Consider the following 24,661-nt stretch of genomic DNA (forward strand, 5'->3'; position numbering starts at 1 on the left):
CATCTCTAATGAACAATAATGAGCCAGAGGAAGGAAAGAGTTCTAGAGCCAAGTGATTGAAATCGAGACTGATAGGAGCCAGGATCAGGAAAACGGCTGGAGCCTCTGCAGGAGGACTCGGACAAACCTGGAGGATGGGAGAGGCTCAAGAAGATGGAGGAGGTGGTGAGGGAGGATTACACAGAAGATCTGTTGTTGCAGATCATAAGGCAGAGCAGGACTGCGGGTGGTGCAGCTACCACGATGGGAAAAACAATACTTCGGGGGGGGGGGGGCCTCTCGCTGCAGCCCCGAGTGGAGGGCTGATGGGAGTCTTGATTACCTGACTCAGGATGAGGGTTGAGGCGTGGCTTGAGGAGATGCCTGGGATCTTATCTGTCAAAGCTGTCCTGTTCATACATGTACGATGCCAAACAGGGCTAAAAATCTAACATTTTCTGGTAGAGCTAGTCATCACTTTAGCTATTAAAAGTGGCAGTTCAGGTTAATCCCACAAACAAAATCAAGCCTGAGCTCATGAATGTAAATTTGATCATTTATGGTAAAGATAACAGTATCTGAGGCAGCACAAATCTTTGTATTTCCAATTCACAGTCTCTGAAAAATCTTCACCCTTCACGTCCTACTTGCCCATGCTTCAACAGAACTGGCTCTCAGTCAGATCTGAGTAAAAACCCAGATCCTCCCCGAGCTTCCGCTGACTCTGATTAAATCTCCTCAGAGGTGTGCTGCCAGCTCCTGCTCAATTTTTGTAAACAACTTTCTGCCTCATCATACTTCAAGCATTGTTGGAGAGCATCCTGTGTATGTGTCTGCGTGCACGCTATGAGATATAACACTTCACGGCGATTTGTCCGTCTGGAGCTCCCTTAATCGCGAGCATCAAGTGTAAATGTTTTGGCGATTGCAGTCAAAAGAATTTCTGTTTGCCTCCATCCTTCTGGAAAAGTGAAAAGAAAAACAAATCCGCAGCGCTTTGATGACTGTTTCCACCCACAAATATTTGAAATGTGTGGCTACAGAGGAACAGAGAGGAAGAAAGAAAGAAAAAAAAAAGGAGAGTGACCATTCATTATCTCCTCTTGCCAGCTATAATAACCAGCTTCTGTGGAGCTTTTCCTTTCTCCTTTTCAGGCCCCTCGGCTGCACACTGACTTCCACTTTGTGCAAAGCAATAAAAAGGGAAAATTTATCATGTTTGAGGCTTCTGCTTTTGATCAGATCTCACTTGGGACATTCCACAAATTTTCACAACAGAGTTATTGTTTCTGAGACAATTGCACCAGGCTCTTGTTAATCTGTTAAGAGAATAAAATGCACGATAGTCTCATCATCCCAACCATCTGTCCTCCTCTATCCTCCACTTTATTTCTGTGATCAGTATGAACTTAATCTAGTCTATATTACCTGCCTGTCTTTTGTTTGTATATTATGTTATGTTATGCTATGTTATGTTATGCGTGCATGTACTATATATTGTCCTGAGCATCTTCTGTGACAGAAACATCACACACTCATCTCTCTGGATGATGTTGTTCCTGACTCCTCGTTCAAGGCTTTGCATCTTTTCATTACAGATACTAAAGCAGCAAACATTACATTATTGAATTATGTGATACAATTCATTAATTTAAGTACGTAAGTATTTGTGGTGCTTGTTTCATTTTCTTTATTTTCTGTATCTACAATAGAGTAAACTGTCTAAAATCTGTCCCTGCTGTGCTCCAGCTGCGGCTTCTAAGCACGCAAAGTAAATGACTCAATTTCATTTTAACTTCCTACAATCTTTGATAATAAAGTGTTTATTGGTAAAAACCTATAACTTTAGGGCAGGGGAAAGCAGACAGACTGATGAACAGACTACCACCAGTCTGTCACAACCATTCATTACACCTACAGGCAATTTAGAGTTGCCAATTGCGGAGGATTTGTAGGAGGAAGCTAGAGTAAGAGAGTTAGAGAGGAAACCCATGCAGGAGAATATGCATTATTATACTTTATCCTCAAAATCTCAAATTAGCCTTGGTGGCTGATTGGTACTAGTTCAGGAATTAGATAAACCTTCAAGTAACTGACCTGTGAATACATTCCTGAAATCACAAATCAAACTGTGTGTACCGCTAACATACAGAGGCTTACTGCAATGAACTCACCTTTAAAGGGACTGCACCTTCCTCATCTGAGTCTCTGAACTGGATGCAGACTGCAATGTTTCTCGCCTGGTGTGAGGAGGAAACATCACGTCAGTCAAATCAATGCACACAGCAGAGGAGGAATCAGTGAGATCAGTGAGTCACGCACCTTGGTGAAAGTCTTCTGGTTGTCGTATTTGAGCTGCAGCGGGTAGATGTAGAGCTGGTTCTTGTAGGTGGTGAAGGGGTAGTTGTACTTGGCCTCCTCGGGGAGGAACTCCTCGACCTCCACAGACACCCGCTCACAGCCATCCTCGAAGGGCTTGACGGGAATGTAAGAGGAAGTCACCGTATCTGGGGGGGTGAGATGCAGATGGCACGGGTTAGGGAACCAAACCTCCTCAGCCGACTTCCTGCTTCTTGCTCGGGGTCATTACCTCTATAATATTGATATTGATTACAAAAACAGCTGAGACCTTGCAAATTAAATGTACAAACCTTTGTAAGCTACAGTTACATCTTATTTGCAATTATCTTAAATGCTTCCTTGCATGGCATCTAAGTACTTTCTTCATCTGCTGCGATTGATGCAGGATGCTGGGATTTTTCCTCTATTATACCTTCTAAAACACAACCACATCCTCCATTTGGGTACACTCCATCACATAAAATGCCTTTCTATTGGGACCCTAAAAACTTTCATACTGTATTGTTTGCACTCTAGAAACAGGAATACTTTTTTCTTAGAATGGAAGTAATCACTGGTTTGGTCTTTGCAGCTGTCTCTTCATAATGAAGAAATTCAAGCTTGTTCCTCTTTGTTTGGTTTTGACATGTCACTCTAGATAAGATCAGATGAAACTGTAAATGCAGGCAACAACAACAACAGTCTCATAAGTCAACATAAGGCTCACATAAGTCAGTACTAAGGATGTCAGAATAACAGAATTTTGGTAGTTGGTACCAATACCATTAAAATGTAATCTCTAATACGATTCTTGATATATTATTTTGCTGCACCTGCAACTGCTGATGTCATTCCACGTTGTTATTGTTTACTGAGCCTGTCTTCTTCTTCTCTCTGAGTTTAATGTCAGTACAGGACACTTGTTGTGTCATTATACTGCTCTCGTCAGTCCTGGAAGAATCACATCTCTAGTACCTACGACTTGGTACAGAAGTATCGGTTGTTGTGACATCGCTAGTCGGTACTGCAGATTTTTTGTTTTTTTTTAATGGTGAAAAAACATGATAAACAGACAGACAGTTGAGATGAAATTAGATTTAGGGGTGTAGATGTAATTATGTTGGGTATATTGTGGGTAATGTGTGTATGTGTGTGTGTGTGTGTGTGTGTGTGCACATGGTAGCATGTTCTATTGAGAGTCTATCATATATAATAATAATAATAATAATAATAATAATAATAACAACAACAATAATAATATGGTAATAGCCTGTGATAAATGTCATTATAATAATGAAATACCAAAATACATATTCACAAATTTATGTGTACACGTATATACACCGACAGTATAACAATAATCAATAATACAATAATAATATTAATATGATCTAATATAATATAATGTAATAACATACTGCAGATTATAATGAATTAATGCACAGCAAAATGTGCCCATAGTCTTTCCAGTTTAACTACAACAGCCTCATAAAACTCTTTCCTGCAAGTCTTAATCATTTAATCTCATTATTGTATTTTTTCGCAATGAAAAGTAAAGATGTGCGTCGGCTCCCTTATATTTACACTGTGCAGTGGTCTGTGTGTTTTACCGGCAGTGACTCAACTTCAAAGCGTGACCACTGTTAGTGACAGAGGGACAAATGTTGGGATAAGGGGAGTGTAGAGAAAGGACAACATACTTGAGAAGTCAGGTGGTACACACTCGATGGTGACATTCAGCTGCCCGGGGATTGTCTGAAGTTTGCTCTTCTCAGGTCTGATGAGGAAAAAGAGAATCCAGGATGAGTACATTAGAGGACATTCAGAAAACTGCACGACAATGCACAGCACCATTTCCTGTGCAGTAATATGCAAAAAATGTGCTAGCACATGACTGTTTTCAGTAACTAGGCACTGGCTAAAATAGCAGAAGAACGGCGATGACTCACTTCCTGATGTCGGCCAGCAGCTTGAGGATGTCATCAGTGGAGATTTTGCTACTGTCCTGGCGATAGAGAGGAGAGAACTTCCCATCCATGTCCAGGCTGCCCTGAGCGTCTTTGAACACCTGCCTGGAAACACACACACACATACATGGCTGCAGTGTCTGCCTCGGGCAAACAACAAAGTATCCGCCTTTTCATCCAGAGGTAAACAAAAACATTAAGGCAATATGTTTTTTAATCTAAAGCAAATTTAATGTAGCTGATTTTGGGGAAGTTAGGCTGCTTAAATATTTATTCTATTGTAATGTATTGCATCAGTGCCACACTGGTTGACAAAGGGAAACTCTGAACTGCCTACATCTCAGATTTTGTTCAATAATTGATTACATTTACAGTATATTTCCTCATTTGGCATTTTTACCCAAAGCAACTCACCAGTGAGGGACATCACTAAAGCTTCAGTGCAGTAGAAGACTTTGGTGTCAGTATTAAGTACGGCATCTATTTAATAAGTGAAGGAGATCAAGTAAAGGAGTGCATAGTAAGTGCTCGTTAGGCACGCTGGGGTGTTAGAGGTGAAAAGCTCAGAGTCTTCAAGAGAATCATGAAGATAAAGGAACACCGCTGCTCTGATAGCGTTTGGTAGCTTGTTCCACCATCAGGAAACCACAGACCAGAACAGCCTGGACTGAGTTTGTCTTGTGTGCAGGGATGACACTGCCAGACGACATTCCTTGGAGGGGACACAGTGGTGCAGAGGGAATGAATGATTGCGTTCAAGTAGAGCGGTGCAGACCCAGAAGTCACTCTGAAGACAAGCATTAGTGACTTGAATTTGATTCAGGCCAGTGTAGGTCGATGAGTAGGGGAGTGACATGTGACCTTTCGGGTTGATCGGACACCAGACGGGGCTGCTGCATTCTGGACCATGTGTAAGGGTTTCAGTGAGCATGAAGGGAGGCTATAATAGTAATGAAATGAAACACTACTTTTCTAACCTTATTTTCCACATCTGGAAACTTGTTGACGCATGTATAAAACCCGTGGCATTTATACATCTATATTTTAAATAAAAAGACTTTTAGTTATTAAAATCCTTTCGTGCTGATGCCTTTTAATGCAGTCTTATGAAGCCATTCCAGAAATGAATCCAAACAGATTCATTTCTGGGTAATATTTATCCCTGTCTTACTTGGCAGCCCAGGCAAACGGCATCCTGTACTGGCCCAGGCGTTGGCATGTCTGCTTGGCAGCTTTGAGCACCTTCTGAGCGGTCTGCGGAGACATGGGAGAAGACACATATAAGAACACAGCATCGAATTTCGGCATGTGATTGTATTTATTATATGAGGTGAAAAGCAAATACCTTGTTGATGTCCGACGTCTTGATGTACGGCTCGGCGCAGTGGGTGATGCCGTTCTGCAACACCTTCTCCACACGGGCCACCAGGAAGATATCTGCATGAGGGTTGGTTACTGAAAAGATACCCTGGAAGACAAGAGGGAGAGATGGAGAGGGGAGGCTAATTAGTGTCGGAACGTGATGATTTAGTGTTCAACAAGATCTGTGGTTGTAATTTGATTTGGCAGACTGTAAACCCTGCTTCTGGGATTTTCCACAGGGAGTATAAAGAGGAGAGACGATACGAGGATGTGAAGAGAAACCACTTCTGGGAACTCAAATAAACACTTCAAATATCTTTTTCACTCTTAAATTCATCCACTGCTTCTCTACCAGGCAAGTGCAGGGTAAACTGCTGCTGTTAGCTGAGGTTATACAGGAAAACCACACAGGGCTCAGGTCTATTTTTGGTCTGGTGAGATGGGGCTGTCTTTAAGCTCGTAGTGTCAGTTCACACAAACAGTCTCAAGGGGACAGAAATGACATTCAGACGGGGCCACGCTGCCCATATTAATAAGCACATGCACAAATAAATAAAAAAAAACTTCCATGGAGGTTTCTGGGAAGCAGAAGCAAGTAATATTGGCTATCATAAAAGTTTAAGCCCAAATAATGAAACAGAGGGGCATTACCGAGGCAGCAGTTGCACCATCTTAGCGGCTAATGCAGCTTTAAATCAAAAAGAGACGTAGACATCACAGACTGCACATTAATAATACACATCTTAGAAGAGGCTAGCATGGTGCCAGTCAGATAAACACACACACACACACACACCCTGGTTACACTCCAAGCCGTAACCCCGGCTGTCCTCTCCCATCTGCTCTCATTCACTCATCTTCACAAGTTTAACACAACCACATGCAGCTGCTTCTGCTTCCAGTCGTTTGACATTATGATTTGTTGCTGACTACTCATTACCATATATTTTGCAGACTGTGGGAAAAAAAAAGAGCTCCTAAATTCAACAGTTTACTTGCCAGAGTAGCTAGAAAATAGTGTAACTGCTCCTTTTTCTGAAACTCCATCATACTCAGAGAGATGTATTAGATTTGTGAATTATGTAATGGACTGGTGCAGAGGCTGTGGCCTCCTCCAGACAGCTGCTGATGTAGCAGAGAGATATAACAAGTGGAGGCCCCGTCCTTGGACCACACCCAGTGCACCTAAATTAAACTGTGGTCAGCCGAGCTATAACAGCACACTAATCACAGAGGTAGAGGCTGCTATGTTTACATGCAGGCGCTTGTATGTGTATGTGTATGTGTATGTGTATGTGTGTGTGTGTGTGTGTGTGTGTATGTGTGTGTGTGTATAATGTGTGTGTTCTGCCGGTGTAGGACTTCCACAGATGTCGGCTGGCAGAACGTAACATTAAGTCCATAAATTATACATATGGGAGCTTGGAATGGTTCTTTATTAAATCAGAAGTTTATAAACTGTATGGACCAGTCTGGCCTGCTACTGGTTGCAGAGTTCTGTATTAGAAATCCTGCTCTTCTTTTCTTTTTTTTTTTGGATTAATGCGATAACGTCACAAAAACAAGAGTGACATTAACGATACACAGGAAATAATGGACAGAGATGGATATGACAACAAAAACAAACAGTTATAGAGATGTATGCAAAAATGACAAGAATATGATGTAACCTAAATATAATTTTAAACAGAATGTAATAATAGAACAATACATATTATTACAAAAAATACATTATAATACTTTATATCATATATAACATCCAGCCTATGTAATAGTGATATGTCTTATATCATAAATATAATAGGAGTATAAAATAGTATAAGATAATGTGATAATAGTGTAGTGATATTTCGGTATCATTATATACAGTGTGATATAGTATATGAGTAATAATTGTAATTTAATAAAGTTATGTTTATGTAGTGATGAGTAGCAAGGCCAGGCCACCATGGAGGTGAGGGACAGGGCGGGGTGGTTCAGCAAGACCCAGGTAGAGTGGGTCATCAACTAATCAGAAGGTTGCTGGTTCGATTCCCGGCTCTGGGCAGTGTCCTCGGCAAGATACTGAACCCTAAATTGCCCGTGTATAGTAGAAAAGCACTGTATGAATGTGTTTGTGAATGGGTGAATGTGGCTGCCATTGTAAAAGATTTGAGTGGTCAATAAGGCTATAAAATGTGCTATGTAAGTGCAGTCCATTTCCCATAGTCCAGTCATGTCTATTATGCTATAGAAATGGCCTAAATGCTGCTAATTTACAGAAGGCGTTGGTCTTGCGGAGTGACTGCATCACATTAAGCAGCCAGAGTTGAGGGACACACCACGTGTGTGTGTGTGCTGATCTCACGACACCTGCAGGAGTTTGCACAAGCCAAGAGTAACACTGACACATGGGAATTATTCTTTCCTAAATAAACTCTAGGCTTAAAATACAGTGACAAGACATAAAGATTACATCACTGGGCAGGGAAACTGGCAGACCACAAAGATCTGAAATGACTTGCAAATGCTGCATGAATGAGCTGAACTGAGTTCTCATGTGGATCCTCTCAAAGTTTTTTAAGGGCTGGGTATGGACCAAGCATTGTCTGGAGACACACTCCCCCATCTGGATGTACTACAAATGATGTGAAAATGCAAAGCACAGCACTTTGATTAAAAGAGAGAAATCAATATGAAGAACACTGTTATCATCTGGTAAAGAGCTCAGTCATCAGTGTGTCATCGGAGAGCTAGGAATCCAGCAAGTGATCACTTATCCCAGGCAGCGTGTGAACACTGAGAGGGGTATCACAGAAATAAGTGACAGTTCAGCAATCCGCCACCTCACTGAGCTATCAGAGCAGAGCGGGACTGACAACAGCGTCCAACCACAACCTGACGAGACTTGGAAAATTGAACACTGGTGCTGCTGATGAGACAATTCAAAATTTTCCTATTGTGTTTCCTCTCAGGCTGCATTTACTTGTTTAAACTTTTAATGTCTCTGCTTCAGAGGACGCAACACACCGAGGTGCTTCCTGTGAATATAACCCTTTGAACTACATAGAAACATTTCCTGTCATGCACTGATCACCGCTGTTGCACACACACTCATACAGTGACATCCACATTGACCTTTCTGCTTTTGGACTTTGCTGCTACCAATCCACCTTCATATACCTCGTATATCAAATATGCACCTATTATCTGAATATGTATTTTATCTAATATTTTATTGCAAGATACAGATAATTTCTTAGCAAATTGTGTATAGCGTCAGTTATTTATTTGCACTACTAAAGTCATTCTCCATGTTATTGTCAATCTCATTATAATATTACAGGTTTTGTTTTGCACCGTGCTGATTGTTTTTTTGTTTTTTTTGCACTGATGTGTAACTGTCTTAGTTTTTCTTAGTGTGTACAGTTTGTCTTGTACTGATTGTGTGTTCTTTGTGTATTTTTTGTGTTTTTAGTGTCTACTCCATTTGCTCTTTAAATCGCCTCCTGAGGACAAATAAAGTTTCTTAAATTAAACAGAATTGAAGTTGTCAGTTTGGTGTTTTTGGATGCACATACACTCTGCTTTAGGTTCATTGTTTCTCCTCTGTATTCACTATTTTCTCTATTTTTTTTTTAAAGTTTTTAAAGCACCTTAAGCTGGAGCACTTATGTGGAAAGGAATTACTGTTCAGTGTTGTCACTTAATTCACTGTTTTCAAAGCAAATTTCAGAAGAAATAAGTAAGAACACAGTCTGGACTAATGGCCACAAAGTTATTGATTGATTCCCAAAAGCTCATTATGTTTGGAAAGAAGACCCAAACAGAATGAAAGAGCCACAGTCTGAACTAATGCTCATTTTCAGCTATCTCTTCATTCGGTCTAATTGCCCTGAACATCAGAACACAGAGCCGCTCGAGCCAAACCTGTATCCCAACAGGGCAGCCAGATCCTTTGTCTAATGAACTCCAGCACCAGATACCATGTGACGTTTGATTGTAATTGAACATTATAAAACTAAACAAACCGATCCCAGAGATACAATAAAGCAAACCTCTCTAGTGTTATTTATACTAATGAAAACCTGTTATTGGTGTGATCCTGCACTATAGTTAAAGACTTTAAAATCTATATCAGCAGAAATACTATCACTATATTACTTTTTTCTTCAGAAGATGCTGATTTCAAGAGTGTTTTATATATGAGCAATACAGTGATTCAGGTTTCACATCCTGTAAAATGCAGCTGTGCATGAGTGATTCAGATAAAGTCACTTCCTCAAGCAAGTTTTTACCTGTGTAGGGAAGCGCAGCAGAGCCTCTGACACCCTCTGAAGAACAGGCAGGCCGTTCCCTTTCCCTGAGTCCCCATTCACCATTACTACTCCTCCTCCCTCCCTGAGTCCTCCTCCTCCTCCACCGTCTGAGTCCGATGAAGGGGAGAGCTGGCCCGAGGCGTCGGTCAGCATCTCCCTGACGCAGGGCGGGTTGAGGTCGACGTGGAAGTCAGCCGAGATCTTGCAGCTCTTGGAGACGTCGAAGAGAGCAACGCTAATGAAGAACGGTTCCACCTGGGGTTAAACAGAGAGGTGGTTAAAGGCTGCTCACACCTCAGTACAACTGCCATGCTTCATAACATCCCTGCACTAGTTTACTATATATCACATTTCATGCTAGCTTTACTTAGCCAACTCCCTCCATCAAGAATTTGCCCAATTATTGACTTCTTTTAGAAATTTTGGGGCTATACATTGAATGATAAGCTAAAAAGCTAATTGCATATTTTATAGGGTATTGAAAATGATGTTAACCCTATAATGTCTGGCACTTACTGTACATTGTTAATGCATGGTTAGCACAACAACAATAATAATATAATAAAAATAATTTATAGTACCTTTAAAAACAGAGATTACAAAGTGCTTTGACAACAAAGCAAAGGCAATAACAACAATATAACAACAGAAAGAGTAAGGCATACAACATACTTCAATATAAATAAAAACAATTGTCTATAAAAAATGTGTTTAAAGAAGTGATTTAAAAGAAGTCGTTCCAAAGCCGAGTGGTCCTGATGGCAAAAGTACAGTCACCCCAATCCTAGCTATATATAGATATAGTCTAGCTAAAGTGCATTAACTAGTATGTACTAGTAATATTACTAGTAATATAATACTAGTATGATATTTTACAGGGTAAATGAATGGTTGAGTTAAAGAGTTAGTCTGGAATTAGAAGCAGTGCAAAAACAATTTATAAGTTTGGATGCATTAACTTGCTTTAGAATGGGGTTTATTGCATACACATTGTGTGTATAGCATGTGAAAGAAAAACAAAACAATAGGCACAGAAATGCATAAAAACTCTAATATGGCACCTCAAAGGTCATTGTCAGTTTCGAATCTGTATAAAACCCCTATAAAACTGCCATTAGTTTACATTACAACTGTGAGTTTCAATCTGTCATGCAACAACTAAAAATTTCAGATTTGTATATTTTTAGAAACTTTCGTCAAACAGTAAATTTAGCTTAAATACTGGGTAGTAAATACTTAGATATCAGCTGCAAGACATATTAGTCCATGCCTAGTTTGAGAGTTGGCTCTCCAGTACCACAGCCCACACATTTTTGAATGACTGTGCACTTATGCCAGGATGAATGGTTCCTGCATGATGGACAAACCTCCCTTGATCCAATACACATTAAACCTATCTGAGACTGTGGAAGGAAAGAGAGGGAAGGAAAGAGAGGGAAGGAAGAAGGGGAAGGAAAGAGAGGGAGAGAGAGAAAGAGAGAGAGATAGAGAGAGAGAGAGAGAGAGAGAGAGCGTGCTGCTTCCAAACCACAAATATGAGTCAGTTCAATCCTCCAACCAGTTCCTATAATGCACCAGCAAACAGGAGGAGTAGGGAGGAGGCCTAACTCAATGTTTTATGACTACAAGCAACGCACTCTGACAAAGGCTGAGCTCACACACGCTTTTAACTGCATCAGCATGTTTTGAGGAGCTCAAACATATCCACATTCATCAGACAATTCTTCCATAACCTTAAGTTCAAACTGATTTAACTGTAAACAAACTGATGTGGAGATTTTACAACAATATGGCGTAATATTATACTCTTTTGGTCAGGTTATCAAATATTGCTTCCAAACAGGCCAGCATGAATTATGAAAGTGTATTATCTGGGGCAACGCAGAAGAGGGTGAGGAGAGCGGAAGATCTGAGGTGTTAAAAGCAAAGTTGTGGTTATATGTGCTTATGTGCAAACAAACAAAATCAGCAGGAAGGTACAGTAGCTTTATTGTTTACAATTTCAGTTTAGGATTGATTTTTAATGTTTTTCTGATCACTTTTTAAGCAACAGTTAGTCTTTAAGGTTTGGCCTCAATCTAGATGACAGATGTCTGAGTATGTGAAAGGTTTTAGGGTAAAGTTGTGGAAGTAAGGTGATGACATACATTGGTGAGGACACCGTCGCCCTTCTCACTGACGCAGCCCTGGAGACTGAAGGTCAGGTCGTGGCAGCTGACAACGATGCGTCGGCCAAAACGCTCCTCAAACGGCTTCACGTCTGGCTCGATGCCTGAGAAGTCCAGCCTCTGGGTATCAGACAGGAGAGAGGAAGGGGAGGTGGAGGAGGAGGAGGAGGAGGAGGAGGCATGAAGGCGGGGAGATAAAACAACAACAAGAAGAAGATTGATCCAGTAGGGAGGAGAGTAGTGCGGGCAAGAAGAAAAGAGGAAGAAGGTAAGGGAGAAGGAAACAGTGTAAATGGTGGAAAGGAGAGGAGAGATCAAATAGTCTGAATCAATACTGAAATGAATAAATCATAGAACAACAGAGTGTTCAAAGAGGTATCTGCTTTACTTGTGTCTCAGGATCCAGAGAGAAAAGCTTTTGTCTGCCATCATTCCTGTTGATCTTATTGAACTGGTCTGTCTCCCTGGTGTACTGCAGAGACACAGAACAGAGGAATGTAAGTGAAATAAAAATGGATTTAATCAGTCACACTAAAGGTCCCATATTGTATAAAGTGAGATGTCTGTGTCTTCTTTGATTATAAAGCAGGTCTAGGTTCTATATTAATACTGTGACAGTATCAAAGCGCTCAGTCCACAGAGAAATGCACACAGCCTGTATTCAGTACTCTCTTCTCTCCTCTGTTGTTACTAGAGCTCCAGAGAGAAATCTGAGAGAGGAGATGTAAAACTACACTTAGGATGGTTTTTGGCTCTTAAAACCGCAAATACGTCTTCCTATGGATTGAAACCTTAAATAAAACACTGAATGAGTGCAAAATATGGGAACTTTAATGTTTATAATTGTACCCTGTACTCTAGCACCTTTAATTTTTAAATGATGCTTGCTGTAAAAATATAGCCATGTAGTTTCTTTTCTTTATTTGACAATTTTTTGTTATTCTCATCCAGGAAATAAAAGGTATGTACTTGCATCTGTTTTAAATAAAAGCAAATTAAAAAAAAAGTGGTTTTAAAAGTGGTAGCTGACACTACACTGGGGCAACGGAGTCTGTTCACTAAGTTGCCTGCCAGATTTTTCTCTGCTGGTAAACCAACACAGACAGAGACAGAACATAGAGATGGAGAGACCAGCAGCCCAACAGAGCCAGACAGAAGAGAGAAAGGCAGACACCTAATGGAGATGAACAAATCAAACCCTCGGGTCACGGTTAAGAGCCCTAATCCATCTCCTTCCCTACTTCTCCTCCCCTTGTTTCTGCTTCTCACTGTGTCCTGCCTGCAGACAAACTGCAAGTGATCTTTTCGTGTGGAGAGGGTGGAAAGCTGTGCTGGAGTGGCCCAGAGCAAACAGAGTGAAACAGCAGCACAGCAGCACAGAGGGCTTTGTTGTCTGTGTGTAGCTCTGGGTTTGTAGACATATTAAAGCAGCACGGTCTCTTGTGGGACAGATACCGCTGTTCTGTTCTCTGCTTAGAAAAACTGACTCAAATACAGTAAGTCCAACAAAAGAGCTGCTCCTCTACTGCTCCTCTATCATCTAGACAATTATGAAAAACTTAAATTCTAATTTTCTAATAAGAAATAGAGACAAAAAGTCAATAAATCCTCCAAATAAATAACTATTACATTAATAAACCTGTCAACATTGAATGCAGACAGTTAACATGTCAATTACAAAAAATATATACACATGAAATGTGAAATCTTTCTTTATACCCACATATACAATATCAGTAACTCAGTCTGAATGAATCAATGAATAACCCGTCCATCCTTCATACCTTATTAAGTTCAGGTTGTAAGCTCCTCCCGAAACTCTCACCTTTACCTTGGCTGGCAGTGTCGTCATCTGATTGGACAGGACAGCAATCACACATGAATAAAGGTAATCAGACGCAGGGCTGAACAGTAACAAAGACTTTTACTGCACTACACTTAAAAGACAAATATTGTACTTTTGACTCCACTACATTTCTATGAAGTACTTGTGACTTTTAAGCTTTTAGGTTTTAATCAGCAGAATTAATTGTCTTTTATTTTGAAAATGTGATAGACCATACACGTGTTCATCACAGGAGAAAAAACAATCACAGCCAACCCCATACACTGTCAGTCAGTCAGTTTGAAGCTGGCAGTGTGGCTACTTTAGATAAAGATGAGGCAGAAGATTCACCAGAGGGTTCTGTAAATGTGGAACGATACAACAATAAGTTGACATAAGAAATGTATTTTTAAAAGCATTTTTAGGAGGATCTATACTACCACTTTGACTCAAGTAACGAGCTGTGTCTGACCCAGTCTGTTAACAAATAACTCATTACAAATCAGGCTAAATAAAGCTCTGCTCAACCAAAGCTTCCCCTGATGGCCTCCTTTGTGTGTGTCTGCGAGTTTTTTTTTCTTCCCAAACTAATATCTTTCAGTCTATTGACCAAATTAAAAAGAGGCCATTCACTATTCTGCTGTCTCCCAGGTGACACATGACGGACTGAGTGAACCCCCAACCGCCCTTCTATCTTTCTGGATGGCCTCCTAGTGTCACATCAGCATCTTTGAGATTTGTGACCAAGCGAGGCCCAATTGGGTTTCACTGGAATTTTCTACAGATTATACTATCACTATTATGTTATGTTAAACCAAAAACATAAACCTGCTGGCATTCCTCCACAGCTCAGCAATAACTGCCCCCTACAGAAACACACACTTGAATTTGGGATTGAAACTAAAGAGCGACTCGAACGAATGGTCTTAAGGTTCTTGAGCTATGATTTATCTGCGCAGTCGAACATCTTTTAGAAGGATTTACAGCTGATGTGTAAATATATCACTCCTGCTTCCCCACTAACAGCAACTGTAGGTGTAATGTTGAGCCCTTTTTATTGCCTTTGCATCATTGTAATATGGAAGCAATTAAAATGTCATAACACGGGGCCCAGACTCCTCAGGGGAGTTTTGGACTCCGCCAGGGAGAAGGGTTACTGTAACCCCCGGTACCATTACAGCAGGCTCAGAGGTTGTGTTCAGACATGCTATTATTACTGTTATTATCATAGTTAACCGACTGTGTGGAAACATTTCAACAAGACTGTAAATAATATGTTGACTGAAAGACTATCTCTGTATGCAGACTTCCCAAGTAATGTTAGTTTTCGGAAGTAGGTATGAAATAACTCACCCAAGGCGCAGTCCAGGGACTCTGCACCGTTCCTCCTGTCCTGGCCGGCCTCACTGCTGCTCTGCAGAGCCTGTTTCAGCGTGACCACCCACTCCTCCATCTCTGCTTCACTGTCTGCAGCCAGGAAGTGGCTGTAGCGGTCTTGCATCTTCAGTTCGAAGCCGTTACGGCGCATCTTAGGACTCTGGTGAAGGAATCATTATTTTTATTTTAAATTATTATAATTTTTACTTATCTCAAACAAAACAGCAACAATAGATAAAAGACAAACCCTTATCTATGGAGATAAGCAGAGTGCTATGAGACATTTACCACAGTGTTGGGTATATGTATATGTATTTATATGATTTATATACCTGACAAAAGTGTGAGGATATATCCACACACCACAGTCCAGAAAACTTATTCTATAATGAGCTTTATGCTTGCACAGGGCATCTGATGGATGCTTAGTAAAGATTGCTGTTTGGCCTCATGTAGGGTACTTTATCTATGAAAGTGACAGCTGCTGTCTTACGGGTTAGTAGGTAAGTAATCTTTATTTCTATGGCACCTTCCTTCTTTCTTTTTATTGGTGCAAAAACAAGACAGTAGGGTTTATCAATACAACAAAGACTAAGACAGAGACGAATTATGAACCAACCAATTTTAAGAGAGAGAGATATAGGTGTTGGATATGAACAACTATGGCACCTTTCAAAACCAAAGGTGCTTCACAGATGCACAGAAAATACAACAACAATTTCAGGTAGCAGTTAAACACAGAAGAACAAAAGAAAACATTAAATTGGAGTAGACATTATCAAAAGTGTTTTTAAAATTCCTGGCTGACTCTGTACAAGTGAGTTTTTAAAAATGTTTAGAAGCTAATGAAGCATAACCCCCTTTGTCTTAAGCATTGACAGTGGAACTTATCAGATCTGAAGGGTCTTGGGGGAGAACACGGATTTAAAAAAAATTAAAAAAAGTCAGACCATGCAGAGATTTAAAAGTAACATAAAATTAGATTGAATTCTGAAACAAATAGGAAGGCAGTGTGACTCAGCCAGCACTGGACAGGTCCAAAACCTGGTTTGCATGTCAAACACAAGCTTTCATATTAAACCTACAAGCCAGAATGAGTCCCCTCCCTCTGCCAATTCATCTCCTGGGCGTGTTCATCAACCTGAAAGCTTCCTGGCAGCCTCGTCAGTCAGCGCGGACCTGAATGAGGTACCAGCCAGTGCCATGAGCCAGCAGCGGCAGCCACTCCTCATAATCTGCTAGAACTGGACTTCTCTGCCCAAGTCAATGGAATGCAGTAATTTTCTTCAATTAAAGCAGCTGAAAGCCCCTAGAGCGTGGCGAGGCCGGGAAACACGCTGACTTTCACGAGGGTGGGAGGTTAATGCCAAGATGTGAGAGCTCACTCAGAGCGGGCACAGAGGGAAATGCTCCAAAAAGAGTTAATTTAAACAAACAGCAGCCCCGCCATACCTGAACGACATCTATGCAGGAGTCTAGGTAGATGGAGCCTTTGGTTTCCTTGCAGTTCTTCTCATCCTTGTAGGAGTTGAGGATGTAGGAGCCATCGGGGAGCTGAGACAAGTAGAAGTACCTCCTTTTGAACACCTGCAATTCACAGCAAATCAGAGTCAAGGAGATTCGTGTCTTAAAGGTTCCATATTTTACACTTTCCCTCCGTTATATTTGAAGTGTTGATCCGTAGGAAGATATATTTGTGGTTTTAAGAAACAAAAACCACCTCAATGTAGTTTTTGGGGCATGGCTGAGATCAGTGGCTGCCTTGTTGTGACATCACAAAGTTACAGAAGTCCTAATGGCTTCTTTAAGGCTCACTTTCTGAATACAGGCTGTGTGCATTTCTCTGTGGTCTGAGCGCTTTGATACTTTCACAGTATTAATATAGAACCTAGAACGGCTTTATAATAAAAAAGACATGGAAATCTACCTTTACACAATATGGGACCTTTCACAGCTTTGAACAAGTCATTACAGAGAAATACAGTATGAAATGTGGCTTCTAAACACATCTGTAAACATCACTGTTTGTTTTGTTCTGCCACTTCAGCCCATTCATACCTCCAATAAGATGGAAATGCTGATGTTAGTGCAGCTGTGGGCATAGATTTTAAAATTACTGGTTATGGTATACAGTATGATGTGATAGAATAACACAGAATATGAGAGAGAGTATAGTTTTAATGGTGTTTCAGTCATGCAGGAGGGCAGAAGCTGCCATGTCTACCCAGTTCTCTCCTGAAGCCTGCATGTTGTTGCTTTTGTTGCTGTTATGCTGTATGAATAACAGGCAGGAGGATCTGGTGGTGACTCACCCTCATGGAGACAGACAGGCTGCTGTTGATGTTGGCTTTCTGTAGCCAGCCCTGCTTCATGATGCCTCCCCTCTGGGAGCACAGCGACGCTGAGTCCTGAGAGAGACGAGCACAAATACTGGAAATCAATCGAGACTGGTTTTTATGGTGCAGGTTAATTCAGCTTCTTGCATAAACAACACAATACTACGGCGGCAACCAGACGGGTCAACACAATGCAAAAGCCACAACATGAATGCAAAAGCCACAACATGAATGCAAATGAAGCCCCGATGGAAGTGAGAAGCGTTATGTCTATACTATTATTGTGGCTTTTGTATTTGTGTCACGGTTTTTGCATTGTGTTGACCCATCTGGGCCACTGTACACTACCCACTGTACCTGTAGGGTTATGTTATTCAGATTGTTTACAGTGCTTAGTGCCACAAAACATTATTTATTTTTCCTGCAAAGTAGCTGGTTTTGAGAAATACTCACTGACACACAGTTGCGGTATGTGAACATAGTTTATTCAGCCGTCAATTCTAATCACACACTTCCCTGCCAAATCCATGTATCACAAGAATTTCTCTGGTCATCATAACTCAGCCTCAGTCCTGTCACTGTAGCCTCTTGCTCTCATAACTATCATGAGACTGTTCATCAGCACCACGGAAAACATAAACATCCATCACAAGGGACAGAGCATCATACTTTCACAGAGAGGCCTAATTAAGTTAATGTAAGCCTGGAACATGACACACATATCATGACATTGAGTGAAACGGCTTGAGGTGCGCAGAGGCGTGTGTACTATATGTGTGTGTGTGTGTGTGTGTGTGTGTGTTTGTGTGTGTGCGCAATCGGGATGAGCCTAATCACATTGAAGTGACATTTTGTCCTCTGCGTGTCACGCTTCCCTATCCCTCTCTCTCTCTCTCTCTCATTCTCTCCAGCTTCATCTTGTAATCTAATTGGCTGTTGGTCCTCCTCCCGCAGCATGCTCAAGTACATCCTTCCTCCAGACACACCCTATCTCTCATACGTATTCAGTATTGTCACCTAATGGTTAGTGTTTCCTGACTGCGCTGTTATTGATTTATTGTTATGGCCCGGCGACAGGATAAAAAGGGTTTTATAAGGAGGAATAGAAAACTGGCAGACACCGCCTTATCATTTGTGTATCTGCCAGACCGGCCATCTCAGACTGAAACGATTACGCAGAGGTAAAGTAACAGCAGAAGTACCAGAGCCATCTCCCTGCCTTCCCCGTCCTGGCAGCACAGCACCATTTATTTTCCTTCAATTAAACCATTTCCCTGTCTAAGTTTATCCACATCCGGCCCAAGTTAGAGGGGAGGAGGATCTATGAGAGCTATTTATAGGATGTATAAGGCTTCTGGTTTCGCTGCCCTGCACTCAGTCTCTGCGGGGTCACACTGCTGGCTGGACGACAGGACCAAGAGACCATAAGTCACTGGAGCTCCTCCCAGCACCATTACCAGTACAGCTCGTCTTTTTGCTTATATTCTCAGGGCATTCAGCCATGTCCGATGAGCCAAATATATGTCTTAGCTCTGTGATTCAAAACGATTAAAGGGATCATTGTAATTTCCAGGCAGGGTTTATTGCACACCGCTAAAAGCTGTGCATGGTGTAATCTGTCCATAACAGCGTAGCACTCATCCTCCCTGCAGTGATCAATGTGTACGATCTAACGGCGCTCAGGCCCCTCCACTCACCTCGTCTTTGGCGTCTTCATCAATCTCGTACACGTGAGCTGGCAGCTTGTCCGTCTTCAGGCCTTTGCTTTGAAACGACAGTGAGAGAGGGTCAGCGTTCAGGTCTTTACTTTTCACAAAGCATGCAACAAATAAGAGCCTGACGTGTCCTGTGTTGCTTGACCATGTCGGTTATTGCAATACAGTGTTTTTTTTTTCCAATGGAATTTCGATGGTATTTGGGGAAAGTTGTTCCACATATGACTCTTTCACTCTAATTTATGGTTCAAGTGCAGGTTGCAGTGATAAAAAATAATTTCATTAGGAAGTTTTATCAGCATTCAAATATGAATTCAAAACATCTGGGCTGCACCTGTTGAGCTGTAGAGGAAAAATCTGCAGTTATTCCAATTTGCATGCAGTATTTTCCTCTGTTCTGCTGAAGCAATAGAGCTGCATTGATACACATGATGAGTGATTTGTTGCATGCAAGCAGATGTGAGCAGAGTAAATCTCTTGTACATGTTACATGTTTGCCAGTAAATAACTGGAATGTTGTTTTGCACACACTCTTATTTTCCACATATCCAAACTGCATTTCTAATTCATTTGCATCAGTTTTTTTTCTTTATCTTCCTTACCTTGGCAACATGCGGAAGTCACCAGAGTAAGCCTCATATTTGTAGTTGATTACATGCCAGTCGGTGTTGTACATCTTGATGCACTGCCAAACAGGTCAACACAGAGAGCTGGATTAGGAGCAGCATATACACTCAAATACAACAACCATGCCCGATCAGAAAGTGTCAGCACACACAGTTCTTTCCTGTGCTTCATCTTGGTTCCTTATTTTTGGGGAGAAAACTCAAGCTCGAAATCATTCATTTATGAACTCAAAAAAAAGAAAAAGCAGAAACCTTTACCCCTGCCGTGACTCCTGTTTATTACCACTCAAGGTGGTTTTCATTGTACTTGTTACTTTATTCAGTGTGAAACTGCCAAGAAGAAATTCTCAATTAAGTCAAACTGAATGGATCTTTGTTCAGCTGATGCTGAGTAAGCCAAGGTCTGTTTTAACAATTCCTAACACAGTTTGTTTCCATGCTACATCATGGTTGTGAGCTCTGGCTGAGGAACACAGATTCGGAGCCTGGCAGAGCAGCAGAGTGTGTCCACATCGTGCCAGAAGAGTCTGTTTTTCATTGTCAATAAAATATATCATCAGTACAGCATATGGTTACTACTGGCCTGTGGATTCTGTGTTCCTTTATGAGCTTCAAGTGACTGCTTTAGGTCGAATGTCATGAAGGCCGATGTGAAGTCATCAAGAAATTAGATTTTTACTTACAGCATTTAATGTCTGCTTTTCAATGAGCAGGTTCTGATTAATAACAGGAAGTGTAAATCTTTTTTTTTTTGCAAAATTACATATTTGTCAAGAAAAAGTAATAAAATTTCAAAAAACATAAAACCATTTTAAAAAAAAATTTCACTTAGGACAGATGAACAACCATCCACAGAAAACAACTATAAAAGATCTGTGTTAGTCAGTGAGTTTGTGTCATTAACCATAAAACTGGACTGGACACAACAACAACAACAACAACATAAAATGTATATCTGGACACAAACATGTAAACAGTCGACACAAGATGCAGCCTGAAGTGAAAACTGTGTGTAATTCTGAGGTGAGACGCAGGTCGAGTCAATCTGAGAAATAAAAAAAACATGAAAAATGAACTCATGACGGAACTGGACTGCCCTGCACTAGTCGTAGGTGCTGCAGCTCTAAGGTTCATTATTGCAGTTAATTAACAATAGAATACTTGACATCACTAATACAGTGAATGTTCTGGACATTCAAAGTGCACATGTACTGGTCATAAACTGGGACAGATTTGATATCCAACCAAAATACCATACCATAGCTTACATATGAAAAAAATGGACAAAGACGAAAATTAAAAGACATTCTCTATAATTTTAGCTTATTTTAGTTAGTGTTTTTTTCACACCTAGTTTTCATTATATTGTGAGTTTTAGTTAACGATAATGACCTTGGACCAGATGCTCTTGCTACAAATGTGCTGTTTGACACAAAGTGAAGCCATGTACCTCTTTGGCAAACAGACTCCTGGCCTCCCGCTCAGCATTCTGGGGCACCGAAGGAACAACAGTCCTCCTCTGCCGGGAGATCTGGGACTCCTGCGCGCGCGCACACACACACACACACACACACACACACACAAACACACACACACACACACACACACACACACACACACACACAAACAAACACACACATACATACACAAACAAACAGAATCAGACATGTACACTTGAAATGCTGTAATGTCTTATCATCAAATGATAACAGCAGGAAACCAGAGACAACAGGAGTGAGAGAGGCAGGTAGAGAGAGCCTGGGAAGAAGAAAAGTGAAGGCAGCAATACAGAAAAACAGATGAGTGTCAACAGAGTCTCTCGGGGGGGGGGGGGGGGCTAGACACGGAGCCAGACGTGTTTCTAAACAAAACCACATGTGCCTGAGGCAGCAACCAATAAACAGAACAGAGGTACCTTGCTCGATTGTACAAGACTGGTCAGGCCTCTTGGACCGACCCGTGTGTTGGGGATGAGCAGTGATTAATGGTGGGAAACCTCTCTGTGGAAAGTGATATTTTACTGCTCTTTGTTCCCATTTGAATTTTATGAAGAAAAGGCAGCTGATTTGGCTGTTTACTGTGAAGATCTCAGCACAGGTGTCTTGAGGATAAGATTTGTATTTGAACTACAAATTACAGGCTGCGGAGTGAATTCCAGCGGTGGAGGAGAGATGGCTCCAGCACTGATTCACCGTCCAAATAAGCAGCACATCTGTCTGTTGACAGTCTGCTGTTGAGTGTTAAGTGAACAAATTAAAGGATATATTCAGTTAATTATAACTTGGGTCTTATTTTTGCTAATTTCTATCTGTTGTGTTAGCATTGCACTCGCCAAGGTGATAGCTGAGATCTGGGACAGTGCAAGTAAAAGGGATTTACAAGATCAAGCAGGTTGTAATTGTTCAGCCACATTCACTAACCCACTTTATCTGGGGGTAAAACCGAAATGGAAAGCACCTGAAATATCAGTACCAATGCATCACTGCACAACTACAGTATGTGAAGTCTGACCTGAACCTAGAGGTCACTATGAAACTGTCTGATCATCAGACTGCTCGTGTCTCTTGCTCCTTCTGATATGTTTTTAGTGATGCCACAGAGTGTTCGTGGGTATAACGTAATAATTACTGATCATAATTATATAAATAATAACTCGCATATTAAAGGCCCAGCATGAACAAATCCACTTTCCTACAACATGGATCTAGATTTGTTCATGCTGGGCCTTTAATATGCGAGTTCACTTTTCCATAACAGGTCGGTGAGCCAAGCATCACTCAAAAACAGTCAGCCAATCAGAAGAGAGGCTCAGAGCCTCCTCTCTTCGAATAAATAGCAGACTTCAGGTAAACACTTAGAGAAACCTAATCCTGCAAGGTGGGCGGGGCTGGGGGCATGACTGAGAGCGGTGACTGCTTTGTTGTGACATAACAAAGTTACAGAAATCCTGTCGGCTCATTTTAAGGCTCAGTGTCTGATTACAGGCTGTGTGCATTTCTCTGTGGATTCAGCACTTTGATACTTTCACAGTATTAATATAGAACCTACACCTGCTTTATTATCAAACAACACATGGACATCTACCTTTATACAATATGGGACATTTAACACTCTGTATTGGACTTAAAATTCTTGTATTGGTCAATCTCTATTATATGGCTTAAATTTTCTAAACTATAACCACAGATTTTGCTAAATATTTTTCAGTCTTACATCTCAACCAGCCAATTACAACTTAATTTGAAGTTCTAAATAAGTGATGACTTCGAATGTAGAGTATGAGGGAGTACGTTAACAATAAATTGGAGTCTTAGATCGTGAACTGCCCCTACAATTAAATGTTAGAATGCAGAAAACTGCTTGGTTCACTGCACGAGTCCCTGGCTTTCATGCTCATGACAGAGGCCAGGCCTGGGTTAGAGCCGGTCCCAGAGGACAGAGGAGGCGAAAGATGAGGGGACTCACCGAGACATCATCAACAGGGCAGAGCAGCAGGTCTCTGTGGGGGTCACTGTGGATCTGGGCCTTTCTCTGAAACACCACAGTCTCATAGTCCAGTGGCTCGATAATCTTTGGCTGCTCCTGCAGGGGGGAAACATACCATACATGAAGTTTCAAAATAGACAAACTACTGTACTACCTTTTTTGATCTCATGTTCTTATCATTTTGTTTTGACTGTGGCTCTGGCAAACTCCACAGGCCCCTGCTGTTTGAGAGCAGTTCACCAGGGCTCACCCCAAGAACTTTTCATAACCAATGTAGCAGCAGAGCCACAAGAGATCAGAGAGACAACCACAAGACGACTGTCATGGTGCAGGGAAAGAGGTGCTGAGAGAATTGTGGGCGGATGAAAAAAAATATGAAATGACGAAAGGGAAGCAACTGAGAACAAATACGTGGGCAAACACAGAAAGGACAAAGAAGGTACAACTTGAAACTTGATGGATATGTGCAGTCAAACGAGGATCATCTTCATTACAAAAAAACAAAACTCTACCATGTGTCACTTACAAGTGAGCTAAACATCATAACTTCCTGTTTTGAGTTTCATAGAGAAGCAGATGATATGAAATCAGCCTCATGATTATGTCTCCAAAAAGGCCTACAGGCTAAAAACCTTAGCTTCCCACAACTAGGTCAAGATGTGATCACAAGTACAAACCTAAACCACTTGGAAAGATTCAGAATTAATTCCAATAAAGTGCCACTTTAAGCTCAAGCTAAGCAGAGAGGATGGTGATGAATAGCTTAGCCAATAAGCCTTGGCTGAGCGACACCAAGCCGTTTGGACTCAAGCAGAGAAAATCAGACTGTATGGATTTGACCAGCTTTTTTTGTGCCACATTACTGAGCCACTGCCACCAGGTCTGGAGGCAATACACACAGGGCAGCCGACGTGCTGCTTAGTGAGCAGGACTCTAAAAAACCCTGACTGCGCCCTACAGCTGGGAAAATGTGAGTGAGTGATTTTTTTCTACCGTCATATTTCCACTGAAGTGTGGAGCAGCTGAGATGCAGAGCGTCAGTGTTTTCCTACTGTGGAGTGGAGAAGCCAGTAAAGTTATGCAGTAGTTTGGCTGCTGTTTTTTTTCCTGTTACTTACTGGTCTCCCTACCAATCTAAAGCCTTCACTCTAAAACGATCACTGGGTATGCTTACACATGAAG

General features: G+C 41.2%; 1 protein-coding gene across 2 annotated transcripts in view; it reads right to left on the reverse strand.

Moving 5' to 3' along the window:
* The window catches only part of dock11 (dedicator of cytokinesis 11), a 67,747-nt gene that overhangs the window by 37,611 nt on the left and 5,475 nt on the right, over positions 1–24,661 (reverse strand). For both annotated transcript variants that reach the window (XM_087171219.1, XM_023396590.2), the window contains exons 2-18: positions 23,459–23,575; positions 21,444–21,533; positions 19,970–20,052; positions 19,350–19,416; positions 17,629–17,724; positions 16,769–16,903; positions 15,293–15,476; positions 13,899–13,966; positions 12,503–12,586; positions 12,094–12,234; positions 9,926–10,201; positions 5,632–5,754; positions 5,458–5,540; positions 4,269–4,391; positions 4,020–4,096; positions 2,302–2,486; positions 2,154–2,219 (exon numbers count right to left, since the gene is read on the reverse strand). In XM_087171219.1, coding sequence (XP_087027345.1) covers positions 2,154–2,219; positions 2,302–2,486; positions 4,020–4,096; positions 4,269–4,391; positions 5,458–5,540; positions 5,632–5,754; positions 9,926–10,201; positions 12,094–12,234; positions 12,503–12,586; positions 13,899–13,966; positions 15,293–15,476; positions 16,769–16,903; positions 17,629–17,724; positions 19,350–19,416; positions 19,970–20,052; positions 21,444–21,533; positions 23,459–23,575 — 1,998 coding nt within the window. The remainder of the gene's footprint in view (positions 1–2,153; positions 2,220–2,301; positions 2,487–4,019; positions 4,097–4,268; positions 4,392–5,457; positions 5,541–5,631; positions 5,755–9,925; positions 10,202–12,093; positions 12,235–12,502; positions 12,587–13,898; positions 13,967–15,292; positions 15,477–16,768; positions 16,904–17,628; positions 17,725–19,349; positions 19,417–19,969; positions 20,053–21,443; positions 21,534–23,458; positions 23,576–24,661) is intronic.

This window comes from Seriola lalandi, unplaced genomic scaffold (assembly GCF_002814215.2).
Source record: "Seriola lalandi dorsalis isolate HSWRI2012SDOR001 ecotype SW California unplaced genomic scaffold, Sedor1 jcf7180002054979, whole genome shotgun sequence".
Lineage (NCBI taxonomy): Eukaryota > Metazoa > Chordata > Actinopteri > Carangiformes > Carangidae > Seriola > Seriola lalandi.